The sequence below is a fragment of the Leptodactylus fuscus genome, chromosome 2 (genome assembly GCF_031893055.1).
Source record: "Leptodactylus fuscus isolate aLepFus1 chromosome 2, aLepFus1.hap2, whole genome shotgun sequence".
Classification (NCBI taxonomy): Eukaryota; Metazoa; Chordata; class Amphibia; order Anura; family Leptodactylidae; genus Leptodactylus; species Leptodactylus fuscus.
In genome coordinates, this window is record NC_134266.1 from 113,370,809 (window position 1) to 113,388,491 (window position 17,683).

Below are 17,683 nucleotides of genomic sequence, written 5' to 3' on the forward strand. Positions count from 1 at the left end.
ACACACCAGCATTGTGTACATACAGCAGAGCACATGTGTAGGCAGAGACATGTGATCGATGTGAAGTCCACTAATGTGGCTCCCTGCACTCTCCTGGCTGAAGCAGCCTCCTCCCTCCTTTGTCTAGAGCCCCACACTACCGCCCTCCGCACTCCTCTCTCTCCCGCTCCAGGTTTTAGGAGCTGCCGCGCTCCACCGCGGAGCATTATGGGGCAGCCCGGCCAGTCAGTGTGATTAAGAATGAAGATCCGGGGAAGTGCGCCCCTCCCCCGGCGCTCCAAGCTCTTTGTGCCTGCGTCTGGGGGTCACAAGAGTCGCTATATCATTGGCTGCAGTCATCATGGAGACATGGCGGCAGCGTGCGCGTCTAACATTGTGACTGCCCTGAGTTAGTACATAGCCCTGTGGTAAAAGCCACGCGGCTAGAAGGGCCAGACTTCTTTTTGTAGCTCCACACGGCAGCACTGCCGCTCTACACAGGAGCTGAGCCGGGGCCGCGCGTGTATGAGGCCATGTGACGACGTACATATGTGTGCACAATGCTCAGGGCGCCTCAAGTTACTTGCTTAGAACACAATGAAGATCAGTTCTCAGCACACACACCTTGTGACGTAGCGACGTATCTACACGCCCTGCGCTGTCACGTGACCCACCTCCCTTCGGGTTCCCGCGCTCCGCCTCCGGGTCTTACTGCCCGGATCGACTTGGTTGTCAGTTAATAGGAGACGATCGGATGACTCCGGATCTTCTCTCCAGGTCCAGGTCTTACTGTCCGGCGCTATCTCTCCTTGTCTGTAAGCCTATAGGAGAAGGAGGGTTCATTCTCCGCGATCCAGCGCCGGCCCTTGCTCCTTTTTCATTGTGTCCCTGCACCTGTACTTACTCCAGATTCCGGGCTTTGCAGAGCCAATGAAAGCGCCGTGCTGCCATCTTGAATCCAGCTCCGTGTTTTCCCCAACTGTCTGTTCTGTACCCCAGCTCCCATTTCCCCCTCTTTGCCATCCCCATGTGAGACAGTAACCCCCATCTCCAGGTCTTCCGGGCGCCACGGCTATGTGACTGCTTCAGGGCTGTGCTCCTCTTGTAGCCAGAGCATGAAGGGATCATCCAGCTCCTGTGTGGAATCCACTTCAGCTCTGCTTGTGTGACAGTCCTCCAGATCCGCTGTGGATTCCAGTCCCCAGGCTTTATCTCCCCAGGTGCCCGCTCACAGCGCCATCTCCGGTGATTGTGGGCGCTCCAGTTCCGGGACTTGCAGCCTTCCTCCCCAGCTCTACGGAGTATTCCGGGCAGTGGCAGGACCGAGCCTCCCGTCCAGTGATCCAGGCCGAGGTTTCTTCTGCGTGATACTAGTGCAGGAAACTGCCAGCCCGGCTCCCTCCTCCCGCTCCACCAGCCGGGTCTTGCGGCCTCAGCCTCCCCCAGTCCAGGACTCCCAGCTCCGCGCTTTGCGGCCTGTCTCTCCTCCTCCTCTCTCGGTAAAATGGCCTCTCCTCCTCCTCTCCACCGCCTCGTGTCCGACTAAACGGCTCCCCTCCTGCCCGAAACTAGCCCGACACCTGGGGGGGGAGGCCACCTCCATCCCCACCCTCCTCGTAGTGCTCCATGGCCGCCCAGGTGGCACCGGCCTCCGGCCCCAGCCTTGGAGGAACCCCGCCCGCCGCCGGTCCCGAATTAAAGAAGAGCCCCGGGGACCCCCCTCCTTCTGCCGAACCTCAGGCTGAGGCCCCGGCTCCGGCCTCCACGGACTCCGATACGCCTGAAGCAGCCAACGGCACCCGAGCGGCACCGACCTCTTCGCTTCAGGAACCAGGAGATGCGCCTGCGGCCTCCTCCGCCTCATCGCACCCGCCCGGGGGATTCGGTTTCTCCGCCTACAACCGGGGAGTCTTCCAGTCTGGCCCCGGCCTGGACTATCCGCCTCCTAACGAGGCCTACAATTCCTATCCGGCCTACCCGAATCGGGCCTACCAGCCGGGATACCCCCCGCCTCGCCCGACTGCTTCCACGGGCAAACCCCCGGCTCCGGCCTACCCTCCTCCTCCGCCGCGATTCGGCCCCGCGCAGCCAGCAGCTGCTACACCGACTCTAAATCAGCTCCTGACGGCGCCCAGTCCGGTGCGGGGGTACCCGGCCTACCCCGGAGGAGACTACTCGGAGCAGCACAAAGGACCCGAAGGCTATGGAGCCGGCTGGGCCCCAGGTCAAAGGGGGGTTCACCCGCCCGGGAGCCCTGGCAGCAGTGGGCAGGGAATGCCCAGAACGTCGCAGGTAATATATTATGAAGGGCACAAGTGACCTTATATTGGAGGGAATGTGTTTGTGCGTGTGGTGAGAGCCATGTGAGTGCTGAAGCCTGTGTGAGGAGAGGTGCTAGCGATAACAATGTGGCTCCAGTCAACAGGGGCATCGAGATTTGGGGGAATCCACCTCAGTGCAGGGTTTGGGGCTAATAACACTGATGAAGTAGGAGCCAGCATTGTGTGAGGGTCATCTGCCAGCAGACAATGAAGCATGATGTTGACACAGGGGCATCTCTGGGCTTCACAATATGGGTCCCAGGCTTGGGCATTGTTTTGTGGGGTTGAGGTATTGTGTTGTATTTTACATTGACTTGCCCCCTTGTGTTATTAGTCTGTGGGCAGCACATGAGGTTTAGACCAATATCTGTGTTACATTCTTTCTAATGGGATATCAAGTCTAGAGGTGACCTTTTATTTATGCTTTAATATCTGTACAGTACATAAACAGAAGCCCACCTCTCTATCCAGATCAGACCTCTATATGTATATTGTACATCTTCAGAGGACCACTTACTGGCCCAGTTTTGGGCTCTCTTCTCTAAAGAGGTTTAGCAGTGCACCTCCCCATGATCCGGAGCCTTACACTTATGCTCTATATTCTCATTCATTCCAAGTGCTGCTCTCTAGTATGATTTTGCAAGAACCCAAAATATAATTTGCTCCATCAGATTCGTCATTGAAGCTTCTAGTATGCGCCAGTGGTTTAATACTTTATCATATAGTGCAGAAACCCAAGACAGCCATTGTGTCCAGAAATCTGCCACTAGTACCCAATTTTTGGGGGTTGTCCGACACTTTCTTTTGTCAGTCTAAGGCAGAAAGAGAAGTCTCCTTATGCAGTGGCCCAGGTGGCTTCCTACATCACATTACCTGTTCTCCTACTTAACATACAAGGTAGGAATAAATATCTGACAACTTATTTGTAGATTTGTCTGCCCAAAGCAAACTTAGTTTGAAGATTGCCAGTGTACTGGAAACCACTTGAAAAGCCAACTTATTGTTCCCCTGAAATGTCAATCTGAAAACAGTTGCCATCCTTAGTGCAATGACAGGATTTTTTTTATTGGTTACACAAGATCAGAATAAGTTTTTTTTAGAACAGTGAACATTTATAGAATATATAGTTTGTATCTTATGGCTTGAATAGCTTTCAAAATGTATCATATCTAAAGTTGAGCCTCAGATTTGCATGGAACGCTGGAAACTTTGACTGTTGTGTTATCCTATAATGGGCACATAAAATGTGTGTAGATATAGGCAGGGTTGGATCATTTGATAAGGTAGCGGCCTATCAAACTTAATTTTAGTATTGTTTCCCACTTCACAAATGTGTGTCCTTTATATAAGTCAATGTAGGATGCTCTCTGGATTTGTTTCCACCATCTTGGGTAGGGTCACATTTGGCAGATGTGATGTGGTCTTTAATCCCATGGCCATGAATACAGCTATGGTTTTCTTAGATTTAGTTACTGTTTTTGTCCTTCATTAATATTGCATGATTTAGCAGGTTTATTGGCAAAATAAGCAGCCAAATTTTTACATATACTAGAAACTGCAGTGGCATTAGCTGCCACATAGATGGTGGGCTGTAACCTGTGGCCTTGCCATGAAATGAGCTAGATGGTTGGAGATGGCTAAATTGGCCATATAACCAATAGGTAAACTTTTGCTTATCTTTAGCTTGTCATTCTTTGATGGATTATCTCTTAAAAATATGGTCCATATGTTAACCATGATCTTCATATGGGCTTGAATGTAGCTGCTCAGAAGATGTTAACCATTTAAACATAGTGGTATATGACATATAAGTAAGGATTTATCTTGCTTTGTTGCATTTGTAATGTATATTTAACAAAAACAAAAAGCACACCTATACTGGAGTGCTCCTTCTAGGGTCTTATAAATATATATAGAGCCTGTACCTAGTCACATTGCCTATGGATTACTAATGCAGAAATGTAATCGCTCCATAGCAGGGCTGTGTGTGCTTTATGTGCTGCCATATTCGTCCCATCTTCTTGTAGAAGAAGGGAAATGCACAACTTGGCACTGCAAAAAGAGAACCATCGTGTGTTTTACCAAACTTTATTAATGGGTTTTGCCAGCTTGACTATTCAGGCTTCTTAAAGTGCATGTCAGCAATGTAAGGTTAATACATAGAATTTAGAGGCTGTAGTCTTTATGTTCATTATGCCTGTTGATTCTCATGTTGCTTTCTATACTCGCAACCAGCATCTTGGCCATAAGTGCACTTCATCATATCTTCAGAACTCATCGTGGATGTCACATTACTTATCAACTGTCTACATTTAAAGCGTATTGTAGTATATTTACTGTGGGCCAGTTTACATCATGTTTTGGTCATCAATTCATCTGATCAATTGTACGGGTGCAAAAAAAACTGATGCTAAAAAGATGGAATCTGATCACGTTACATAGTCATACATACATAGATGTCTAAAGAAACAAAATCGCTCATGTAGGTAAACAGATGGACGTCAGTGTGAGGCTGGAAAACTTATTTAAGGCTGAGGCCCCACGTTGCAGAAACGCGTTTTTTAAAATATATAGGAAGTTCTTATACTTCTGTTCAATCCTCTTCTGGCTTTGGCTTATAAACATGCAGCAAAATCTGCATCGAAAAAATGCATTGTGGGAACACCTTTTTTTTACCAATTTCACACTGGAGCAGAGAGCCCTTGTCTTGGTCCAAGTAAGATTTTGGTCTATACAGTGTCAGCAAGTATCATCTGGGTTAGCAGTGACTGGAGATTATGGGAAAGGGAGTCTTTTGGGATCTATAAATGAGAGGGAATCCATGCTAGGGTCAATCAGGGGAACTATGCTTAGAAGCAAGATTCAAAGATACATGTTGAGGACTAGGGATGAGAAGGAAACCATGCTGAAGACCTTGATTTCAAGATATATTGTGTTCAGAGAAACAATAAGGACCACAATTTAGAGTGAGTATGATTTGGACCAGAGTCAAGAGAGGGAGCCCTACTGGGGGAAAAAGTAATGGGACAGCTATGTACTAGTAATGTGCAGGCCACTAGGAAAGTAATAAAGGGTTGTTGATTCCCATGATTGTGTGGTTTGGAGTGACTTGAGTGCATGCTGGGGTACTGTTTTATTAGTATCAGTCCAGTGTATTTTCTATGTAATATCCTTTCATCATTGTATGCATGCTTACACAATTAGATACTTTAACCTGCACCACTATACTTCTTTCTTTGAGTGGACCATCCATTTTTCTGTGCAACTATGGATGGTTGGCTAGAGATCCATCCATGTTCAGTGACTTTTGTCAAATCTTCATTCCGAGAATTTTTTTTTCAGGTGATAATGAAAGATAAATATAGATATTTATTTCCCAGTTTCTGGACAAAATTTCAAAGCCTGCTTTTTCCAGGTAATGATAGTATGTCATTGGCTGGCTGTACTGAAGATATATTGATCGTTGTTAAATTCCACTAAGCAGACATGTTATATGGGAGCCAGAGAGATCTGTGACCAGCCTTCCATTGCCACTATGGTCGAAAGTGTATTGAAGGACTCCCAGACTTGTTTGGGGTAGACTTGTATTTACAGTCAGTCCATGCTGCGTTTTTGCAATTCATTGCATGTGAATACACTTCCCCCAAAACAAAGGTATGAAATTTGGTTTCACCAGATTTGTACCAAACCAACCAACCAAGGTGACGTCGTTGTGGCTGCTCTGTGAACACAATAAAAACAAAGCCTGACAGAAATCTGTACAAACTTTGTGATACATCTATGTGATGGGTAATAAACGTTAGCAGACCTATCAGTTCAGTTTCTTTATTTTGCACTCTGGCACACCACAGATCCATCATTATAGAAAGAGCGGAGTTAAAAAATAAAAAAAATAAAAATGGAGTGTCGCCTTAGGCCAAGGGCACATGTCTGATGTAGGGTGTCCGATGTGGACCCATCAGAGCAGATACCCCACCACACATGACCACTGAGGCCTAAAAGCCGCCTCAGCAAAGACCATGTGATGTCACGACCTGTAACATTCCGGGTCTCCTCCTGAGGCCACTGATTGGCTTCAGCAAAAGGGCTCTTGCGGGTTTTTTTTTTTTTTTTTTTGCGGGGGGGGGGGGGGGGAAGGGTTCTGCTGTTTTCTGCAAAATTGAAATTCTCTGCTTTTTGTGGCCTTAGCCCAAAATAGTTTTTTTAATATAAAATAAGAAAGACTGATGACTTTCCATTAGGATAGTAGATAATAAATATCAGGTTGCTGGGGATTCTACCCCATCTATCAGCTAGACAGCATAGTTGTGGCAGCTAGAATTGCTATGGTAGCATGTGAAAACCACCCTTCCCTGGCACACTGTATCTGTAGAGACTAGCTGTAAATTGTGTATATTGGATAGATCTCCCTGCTCTGAAGTTCTCCCCAGCAAAGCTCTGTTTTCTACACACCATAGTAAGGAAACAGTGTAGCTTGCTGTGCTGCGCTGTTTCCATAATTCCTATTCAGAACTTTTGACAGTTACAGAAACGTGTAGGGAAACAGCTAGATGCTTGTTTTCTAGCTGGCAACCTAGAAATCATAAAACAAGTTGCAGATCCCCCCCCCCCCCATTTTGGCCATCTTTGTCCGCAAATACACCTGTAAGGGAGTGTTCACACTACCGTCTGTGTCCGACAGGTAGTGTCCGCTCAAAATCTGGCACGGACATTAGGAGCGGACACTAGCTGTGTCCGTGACACCTGTCATTTATTTAAAAGAACATCGGGTGCGTTCTTTTGCACTCCGTGCCCTTCCTTCACTGTCCGCATGTAAAGATGTCCGACTTTTCAAGCGGACAGAAAAACCTGACATGTAGAGTTTTTCTGTCCGCTTGAAAAGTCGGACATCTTTACATGCGGACAGTGAAGGAAGGGCACGGAGTGCAAAAGAACGCACCCGATCTCCATTTAAATAAATGACAAGTGTCACGGACACAGCTAGTGTCCGCTCCTAATGTCCGTGCCAGATTTTGAGCGGACACTACCTGTCGGACACAGACGGTAGTGTGAACGCCCCCTAACTATTAGAGTTGTTGCAGTTGATTAAATTGAATGCAACAAAGTGTAGTTGTTGCAATAATGAACAGTACCACCGGGAGCCAATGCATCCATATTTGAGGACCGTGTAGACTGACTGGGATTTGAGTTATTAAAGTGTGTTTCCAGTTATAATCAACTTTTTAAGAATGAATAGTGCATGTAAATTTAAGAAATTTTGAGGAAATGTTTCCTTCTACCCTTATTTAATTGTACCTTATCAATCTGACTGTTTACATATAACAACCTCATTCACAGAACTCTATGGAGATGGGAGTCTGAGCCTGCTTATTAATTGATTTATTACCCTATTCTGTATACTGGTAGCCTGTTATCTACAAGCATAGCAGTGTTAGAAGAGCCATGAATGTAGCAGCAGTAATATCTAGATAGTAACTTAGTTTGGAAAGTAGATAAGAAACACATTCTTATTCTTATATATTACATATTTTCTTAACTTCAACTGTACTATTCATTTGTACATGGTAGTTTATAACTGCTGGAGTCAAAATATTTACTAATACAGTCAGTTTACATTAAATGCTTATAGTAGGTCAATTCTCTTTAAGGCCCCGTTCACACGGAAGGCGCGGAATCCACGTCATAGTCCGCCCCCTTGCCCCCCACAATGGTGGTCTATGTAGACCACTAGCGTTCTTTTTTCTACTAGCGGCATGTTGCCGCTAGCGGGAAAAAAGAAACAAGCTGCCCTTTCTTCAGGTGGAATCCATGGCTGATTCAACCACGGTGTCCACCTCACGGCAGCACGCTCCGTACTAGGCCCATTCATTTGGGCCTAATCCGGAGCGGAAAGCTGCGACGGATGCCGTGCACCGCATCGGCAGCCACGACGGAATATGCACACACAAAATTGCGTGTGAATTAAGCCTAAGGGTGCATTCACACGGAGTAACGCGGCGCTGATTCTAGCACAATAACTTGTGTAAAAATCAGTGCTGAAAACGACACCTGTAAAATGGAGCCATCAAAGTTAATGGGAGTCTTTTTTTTTTTTTTTTTTCAGCGCTGATTTTTTTTTTTTTTATATATATATATATACACGAGTTATTGTGCCAGAATCAATGCCGTCTTACTCCGTGTGAATGCTCCCCCCCTAAGCGTGTATTCACATGGAGAAGTTTGCTATGGATTTTGCCCCCGAATCCAGAGCAGATTCCTCCTGGAATCTGCCACCCATTGTTTTCAGTGGGAGGAAGAGATCGCAGCAGGACACGGGGAAAAAAAGAAGCACCCTACTCAATCTTGCTGCAGCTTTCGTGGCTGATTCAGCTGCTGGGCTGATTCCCTCCCGATTAAGTCCATTCATCCAGGCGTAATCAGCAGCAGGATGCCACGACGGAATGCTGATGTACTGCATCGGCAGCTTGTCGCAGCTAGACCACAGAGAAAATGCTGGCGGTGGAAAATGAAGAGGAATTCCTCTTTATTTTCTGCTATGAGAACATACCCTAATAGCCTCTGCAGGTGGGAGAAGAAAGAGTATGCATAGGATGATGATGTAGGGTGGACTGGTTAGCTAGTTACCCACCACTGATAGACACCTGGTCTGCAAACTTGCACATGACATTGTTTTCATTTTATATTCAGATCTAGAGAATTTACTTTTTTAACTTAGCAATGTTAATATGACTCTCTTGCCAGATACAGATGACTGTTGTCATTGTTTTGAGAGTGACACTTAAAAGGAGTCTCTCTGTTCCCAGCTACTTTAAACTGCTCCCATAGTGCTGTAGATGCTTTTAGCGGAATAAAAACCATACCTTTGTTTCAGAGCCCCAGGGATGCGAAGCAAAAGCGGTTTTATTCTTGGAGCACAGGGGGAGTTTACTTCTATTACTGAGCACTGCTGCATCATCACTGAACACGCCCATCCACCATTCAGCTCCTCCCCCTGGGCAGTGAGATTTCATTTTCCCAGTGTCAGTTGATCCTCTGACTGCCCAGAGGGAGGAGCTGAATGCCGGATGGGTGTGATGATGTAGCAGTGCTCAGTAATAGAAGAAACCCCCCCACCCACCTGTGCTCAAAGAACCTATTTTGAAGAATAAGTGCTTTTTCTTTCCATCCCTGGGGCACTATGGGAGCAGTTTAAAGTATCTGGGGGCACTTTAACCACTTCTGGACCGCCCATTGGTTTTTATGTCTGGAAGGTAGTTGCCTTGTTCTGCAAGACGTACTGGTACGTCCAAGCAGATTTCAGCCGCTGCATGAAGTCATGTAGTTGCTGAATTGGGGAGCCAGCTGTAACTTCAGCTGGACCTCCCAGGGAGCAGGCAGGGAAGGTTTATTATTTTCCTTGCCTTCCCAATCCGTATGTATATATACAGCTATTAATGAGCACTGTATACACCGCTATGGATGCCGCCATAATGCGCCTGCCCTCTGACCCGACGGTCTCATGACCTGCCGGCATCAGCATGTGTTAGAGCTGCTGGGTCCTACAGGACCCAGATCAGCTCTATGGTAACGGGCAGGAGGCTCTATTTCTCCTGCTACTGGGCTAAATGTACCAGCCCCCATAACCAAAAAAATGTCATCAGATGTCCCCAAAGGACTTATGAGCTTATGGGGACACAATGTAAATGTAAAAAATAGAAAAGTAAAAATTTAAATTAAAATACATCAATAACAAGCCCTTATTACAGGTTCTAGGTCCTCCCCCAACAACACCATACAAAATATAAGTTACTGTAACAGAAAGGAAAAACTATTACGTTTTTTTTTAGTAGCACTTTGTGTTGTTAAATAAAAAAAAAAAAAGTATTTTCCCAGATATAAAGAAAAAAAAAAATTAACACATGCAAAACAAAAAGAAAACCCTATGTGTAACCGAAAAAAGATGCAGAAATTAATTGAATAAAACAAATGATAAAAATGTTAGCCCTCAAAACCGCACATACAAAAAAATAAAAAATGTCTGATCCTGAACCATAATTTTGCCCGGTACTGAAGTGGTTAAGCACATTTCTGGTTATATATGGTTATATATTTTGTTTTGGTGGGGTCTTCAGCATGATAGGTGGTTATCATGCAGATCAGCTAAATTATTCTTTCGTTACATGTTAAAGGGCATTCGTCAGCCGGAAGATCAGTAACAGACCAACAGTACCTTGTAGAGCTGCGTCTACGCTTTCCAATGATCTTTTATTCTGAATTGCTCCATTTCTATGAAAACCAGCGTTTCATTATGCAAACTTAGCAGAATAAGGGTTTTAGGGACGTATCCTATTTTGTGACCTTGCTCTCTTCTCTAGGTAAGTCCATAAACGCTGCCCAGCTTCCCACCCACCGATGGTAACGATGCTGAAGTCCTGTCCACCGCATATCGGTGGTTCCATAAACTGCTATTACTTGAATAGGAGCACTGCTGCATGCACCACCTACAGCTACACTAGTGATCTCTGTGGGATTTGGGTGTCTAGCCCAAATGGATCACTTACTGATGACCTGTCCTGTGGAAAATATAAATTAAAAATTTTGAGTTTTGGACTCTAGTCACCTCACTGGTGAGTTGGTTTTTCATCCTTTGCCAATGGATACGACACTGAATTCATTTCTTTACTCTGTAACCCAGCTATGATTCTCATATTGTAGCCGAATCTCATACGTGTAGTGTCTCTCCTGATATCCTGTCCACAGTAACAAAATCATGGCTGGATTGCTAACAAGTTCCACACCATAGAAAGTTACTGCATTCATAGTCCTCTCCATTGGCAACTGATCATGACGAAAGACTGTCACCACTGTCGCTAGGTTCACACTAGCGTTTGGCAGTCCGTTCTGTGGCTTCTGTCTTCTGCACGCAGAAGACGGAAACCTGTTAGACCAGGTCCAGCTGTGAGCGTTTTATGCTCTCTGACGCGAAACTGTTTTGTTTTTTTTTTTTAAATCGGACACAGAGTACTGCATGTCCGACTCTGTGTCCGATTTAAAAAAAAAAAAAAAAAGTTTCGCGGCGAAGAGCATAAAACGCTCACGGCCGGACCTCTTTCAAACCCATTTAAATGAATGCATGCTGGCAGGTTTCCGTCTCCTGCCTCTGTTTTGTGCAGGAAACGGAGACCGGGCGCAGGTGTGAACGAGCCCTAAGATGGTTAAAGAAAATCTTTAAAACTGCAAAATATTTAAATATTTTTTAGAAATATAAACTTTGTTCACAATTAAATCTGGTTATGTTTGCGGGAAAAACCCTTTGAACCTTGTTACAACTCTAAGATTTGGTTCCCAATAGTGACATGGTTTGTCATTAAAGGTTCTAGGACTTTAGGGTAAATTCATATGGACATAGATTTTGAAAAAAAAACTGCATACCCTTTGGTTAGAATCAAATTTGCTCCAATAATTTTAAAAGCCCAAAAGAAAAGAACTGCTCTTTCAGGTTGAGGCCCCACGATGCGTAAATGCAGATTTTGCAACTTCTTTTGTGCCTAAGCCAGGAGTGGATTAAGTAAGAGGTAGAAGTATAAGCGCTTACTATAAATTTCCCATTACTTTTGTAGCCATACTTAATTTTGGCTTAAAAATACACAGCAAAATCTGCAACCTGGGACTCAGTTTAAGCAGCTTCTACTATGAATGCTATTCTGCATGACCTCTCCTTCAGTACCTTTAAAAAAAACCCAAAAAACCCCCACTATGCATAAATGAGCTAGCTAGGTGTGTAGAAATTCTTTGAGAACACTCTTATTATATTGTTCTATATGGCAGTATTGTGCTCACGTTTTAATTGGAGATCTAAGCAGAGAGGTAATGGGTAGAGATGAGTGAGTAGTATTCGATTGACTACCTCCCCTGTATAGTTATTGTTGTAATCGGTTGAATACCACGCGGTAAACACAGTAAAAATTCAATGCCCCTCCCACCTTCCCTGGTGCTTTTTTACACCAATAACTATGCAGAGGAGGTATTCGATAGAATACTACTCGCTCATCTCTAATAATGGGCAGGCAGACATCTGCACCCAGGTGGGCATTCTTCTGGTCCATCGGAGGACTAGAACAAAGGGCACCCATACTTCTAAGACAGTGGACACTGATGGACCCTATTGACTTTAATGAGGTCTGTTGGGTGTTCGCAGTTTGACACTTAAGTCGCCAGACAAAAATGTCAGACTTGGGGGTATGTTCACACTGAGTTTTTTGCAGGCTGATTTTGACGCAGAATCTCCCTCAAAATCCTCCTGCAAAAATGGCTTCTATTGATTTCAATGGGAGCTGCTCGTGGAAAAAAGAAGCGAGATGCCCTATCTTGCCGCGGCGTCCTTGGCTCGAGACACACTCTTGTTCAGGCCTAATCAGGAACAGTATGCCACGATGGAATGCTGATGCTGCATCGGCATCCCGTCGCAGCTAGCCGTGTGGAATGTTCACAAGGCGGAAAAGGTTTCCGCGACCTCTTCCTCCATGTGAACATACCCTTGCAACACTGTTTTCGTTCGGTCACTGCAGTGGAGTCTCCAAGCAGTCTCTGACGTAGATGTTAATCTGCATAGTTTGCAGACTCAGGCTGAGTTGTCACATTGTTACACGTACAATACCATACCACTAGTTCCAGCCATTGGTAGATGGAATAATACAGGTTAATTGTTTCAGCTCAACGCTCGTATGCATATTGTAGGTAGGCAACAGGGTTTTTGCAATGTCTTAAGGTGATACTTTTATTACAGGTGTCATCAATATCACACTGGCAGACTTGCTAAGGGCATATGGGCTAAAATGAAGGTATCACTGAGTTTTTGATAAACCCTCCTCCCCTCGGTTCACATCTGCGCTTGCCACTCCGTACGGGGATTGTTCCCCTCTCCACATGAAAATATGGAGAGAAAAGCTCTGCAAGCCTTTTCGGGCAGAAACTGAACTGACATCACGTGGACTCCATATTAGTCTATGGAGTCCGTGGGTTTTCTCAGGTAACAGCCGTGAATCATTGTGACATTGAACCGCTTTTTTATGCGGATTAGGTTTCCCGTGAAACTTGTGTGCAGATGTGAACCAAGCCTTAGCATCACATTATTGCTGTAAATTGGATATATGTTGGGAATCCTCTGATGCATACTTTAAACCAGTGTTTCTCAGCCTTTTTAAGCAAAGTACCCCCCCAAATGAAAATATCTTACTAATAACTTAAGTTATGTAATGGACGCTTCCCACCTGTAATATAATGGCCCCCACACCCTGTGATGTCTATTATATGCTGCACGACATGTAGGCCCTCCATGCCCAGGACAGACTCCTACTTTTCTCTGTGACAGAATGGTGAGTGAGTGAATACTTGTATCTACACCGGCGTTTACACCTCTGTATGCAGTCTACTTTATACAGAGATGTTTTTAGTTTAGATATTAAGGAAGTCTATATCTGATAACTCTGCAGATATTCACACCTATATACAATAGAGAAATGCGATCTGATTTACAGAGTAGATGGAAGTTGAATAGTCCTGAGAAATTTGTTAATCTGTTATATTAAGTGAATGGGGCATCCACATGTCAGACATGTGGGTAGGTGTGTTGTTTTTGTTTTTTTATACCCAATGGTATAGTTTTTGATCAGAGAGGACTTGCTGTCAGAAGTGTCTTAGTATCTTCTTGCCTTTCACTTCCTTACTCAGCAGGGTAGATATTTGTAGTGAGGTCTTGCAGGCATATACATCATGTGGATAGGCCATCAGTAGGAAAACTGAGGTCAAAAGTAATTTTAAATGAGGACTTTATTTTTTTTGTTAAATTCTTGCATTTAACATATTGTATTTTTGCTATTTTATTTTGGTACCATTTTGGTTGTACGCAATTTTTATTTTTTACTTATCTCTGTGGCTCTGCCTAATAAGCTAACCTGTGGTCATGATAGGTAGGTGTCATGATATTGCACTGCCACCCTGCAGTCGTGTTAAGCCCAGTTCAAATCTGTGTTCGGGTTTCTGTTTGGGGAGTCTGCTTGGTACCCCACGAACGGAAACCTATACGTATTGAAAAGCGGTTATCTGAGAAACCTGCGGATCCTGTAGACTATAATGGGGTCCATGTGGTTTACTCACAAATCATGCGAGGAGAAAAGACGGACCCCATTATAGTTTATAGGGTCCGTGGGTTTCTCAGGTAACCACTTTTTAATGCGTATAGGTTTCAGTTCGTGGGGTATAAGATTTACATTAGTTTCACAGAGTCCCTAAATCTAGAGGTGCAAAGTGTGTGGATTCATAGCCCAAGAAGACTGAAGGCTGTAATATTTGCCAGAGGTGCTTTAAAGAGGTCCTTTCACCACCTGGGGGACATCCAGTTTTATACACCGCTAGAAAGCAGACAGTGCGCTGTCGAATATTAATAAGAGAAGATGATCCTTTAAAGAGGGCCTTTCACCTCCTGGGGCACATGCGGTGTAATACACCACTAGTAAGCAGACTGTGTGCAAAATTCAGCGCTCTATTGGCTTTCACGTTCTGTGCCCCCGGTGAAGAGCTATCGGTGCAGATACCGTAGCTCTTCACTGTCAGAAGGGTGTTTCTGACAATCATTGAGGAACGCCCTTCCTCACAACAGCGTCTATAGCGCTGTACTGTGAGAGTGATGAGGAACATCTCCCTCCCCCCTGATAGTGCTCGTCCATAGACTAGTACTGGGGGGGGGGGGGGGGGGGCGTTCCTCACCGCTCAGTGTCATGACTGGGTGATAAGGAACGCCCCCCTCTCACAGTACAGCGCTGTAGATGCTGCCGTGAGTAAGAGTGTTCCTGACTGACTGTCAGAAATGCCCTTCTGACAATGAAGAGCTACGGTACCGGCACAGATAGTGCTTCACCGGGGGCACAGATCATGAAAGCCGATAGTGCGCTGTATAAAACAGCATGTGCTTGAGAAGGTGAAAGGTCCTCTTTAAAGTATAACATTCTTTCCCTGCTATACTGCTGGGGATTGTCTGGTGACCATTTTTGCTATTTAACTTCCTTTCTAATTAAAAAAAAAAAAACCTGTTACATTCTCAATAGAACAAACCTCTAACTGAGCTGTTGCTATAGAAAGTCCATACATTGTTGTATTGTGAATATGCAGACCTGAAGCATTTACCAAAGGGGAGGGATGGTTGCACCAAATGGCTGTATCTCTGGTTTTATACCACCTAGATGGTTTCGGTATCACAAAGAAAGCTGAGATTTTCAGCTTTCATATGATGCAAAGATTGAAGTACTAGCTATAATAGAATCTGAGATCTCATTAGTTAAGAACACAGTTGGGAATTTGTTACTTAAAAATAAAATCAGAATTTTGCCTAGAAAACCCCTATGTGTTAGTGCTATTAATGGGTTAGTAAGTGCACCCATATCCTTTAGCAGTGTTTTGAGTGATTTCTGGGTGTATCTGGGAGCTCCTCGTAACTTCTGCATTGATTTACAAGGTTCAGCTTCCAGCTATGTAATTTCCACACTAGCTAGCTAACTACCTCTCACCTCATTCAATCCAACCCTCCCGCCCACTACAAGCCCTTTCCTACCTTCTCAGATCAACCCCAAACCTAATTATATATTTGACTCTCTTCCTTCCAGTCTTCCTCCTGCGGGACAGCCCTTCCTTATTTTCTGATTCTGCCGGCGCATTCTATTGTCCAAATGCTGCTCTGCAGCCAACGATCCGCCTTTACTGCGCAGGCGTGGAAGCTGCACAGCAGAGGTGGATTATGCCTGTAAGGAAGAGAGGTAAGTATGTAGTGGATTTGGGGAGAGCAGTAGTGACTTTCTGGAAATGAGGAAACGGATAGTCACTGGATAACCAGCAAATGTCCCTGGGTTGGTCTCGTGACCGCCTCAGTGATATAGGTAAATATACATTTTTGATAAATATTATTTAGAAAGCAGGAGGTGGAGGGTGTTTAGATTAGTGTAGCAATTTAACTTTATCCCGGACAACCCCTTTAATATACAGAAATTCATACTGTTATATAAGGTCACTATCGTGATTTCCCATTTGAAGTGACCTCCTTTGGTAAATGCCTTAGCTCAACATACATCATTGAGTACATGTGTATGAACATTCTCTCCCTGGAAATACTTTGTTACAGCATTTAGTTTCTACTAGCATATGCCCGCAACTTCGTCTGCGGGTTGGCGCTGAGCCGCTTATATTTAGCCAATTGCTGTTGTGGATGATCAGCCTGTTCCCGCGTCTCGGCTCTGCTACATCGCTGCATATGCGCAGCATACTCAGTTGTATATACATCTCTGCATATGGAGAGTGTATTCAGCTGTGCTACAGCACTTCTTAAGCTCTGCTACATCTGGCCATTTGGATTATAGGGGTGTTCTTATGTCAGTGTGTGAGCAGCTTCTGTGTTACAAAGGGCTAAATGGATGTTGCTGAAATGTGCCAAAGTTCGATCAGCCTGCTCCTGCGTCTTGGCTCTCTACATTGCTGAATATGCGTAAGATACCCAGCTGTATGTAAATGTTTGCATATGGAGAACCTACAGAGATGTGCTACAGCGCTGCCTAAGCTCTGCTACATCGGGCAATTATGATTACAGGGGTTTTGTTATGTGACTGTCTGAGCAGCTCACTGAAACTCACACCCGATATACTCCTCTTGCCCACATACATCCTGCATGTTCTGTAGTCTCCTGGTCTTCCATTAGACTCCGTTTTCATTAGCTTTCACACTGTCCAGCTTCATCCTATATAGCTCCACCCACAAAATAGCGTGCCCACTGCCTAGCATGATCCTATCCTAGAATGGCTCAAGGACCTGTGATGATGTCATCACAGGTCCTTTAGTGTTGTGTGAGCCAAAATTCCTTCACTGCGGTCGTGTAGTGACGTCATTTACCGGGATAAAAAGTAGCCTATGTTTTAATCGGCGTTCCTATCTATGTATGTGACAAATTTCATGCAAATCCGTTCAGCCGTTTTTGCTTATTATTTATTATTATTAGGAAGGATACTAGGACTAGGATGACTAGGATAGGATAGGATTAGCCTGGTGTGGATTGAGCAAAAGGTAGATGTATAAAATTCCTATGTATTTTCCATTCCTTTTTTAGTCAATATCTGCAACAGTTTCAATCTTAAAAGGAAGCTTTAAAGGTTAATAAGGGATATTCCAAAAATATTCACACCTCCCGACACAATAGCGATAAAAGTAAAAAAAAAATGTGCCGAGTACTGAATACTTCTGCCAATTCAATCTTTTAGTGTTGCCTATTCAGTAAACCTTTCTAACATTGTGTTTTCTCATGCAGGATGGGGGGAGTTTTGAATAGGACTTTGTGCAAGCTCCTCCCTAACGTTATGTACAGTTCT

At 44.6% G+C, this 17,683-nt stretch overlaps 1 protein-coding gene across 2 annotated transcripts in view; it reads left to right on the forward strand.

Moving 5' to 3' along the window:
- The first annotated feature begins 303 nt into the window (after window positions 1-303).
- Window positions 304-17,683, forward strand: part of ARID1A (AT-rich interaction domain 1A) — a 49,602-nt gene continuing 32,222 nt past the window's right edge. For both annotated transcript variants that reach the window (XM_075264424.1, XM_075264425.1), the window contains exon 1: window positions 304-2,271. In XM_075264424.1, coding sequence (XP_075120525.1) covers window positions 1,606-2,271 — 666 coding nt within the window. In that variant the 5' untranslated portion in view covers window positions 304-1,605. The remainder of the gene's footprint in view (window positions 2,272-17,683) is intronic.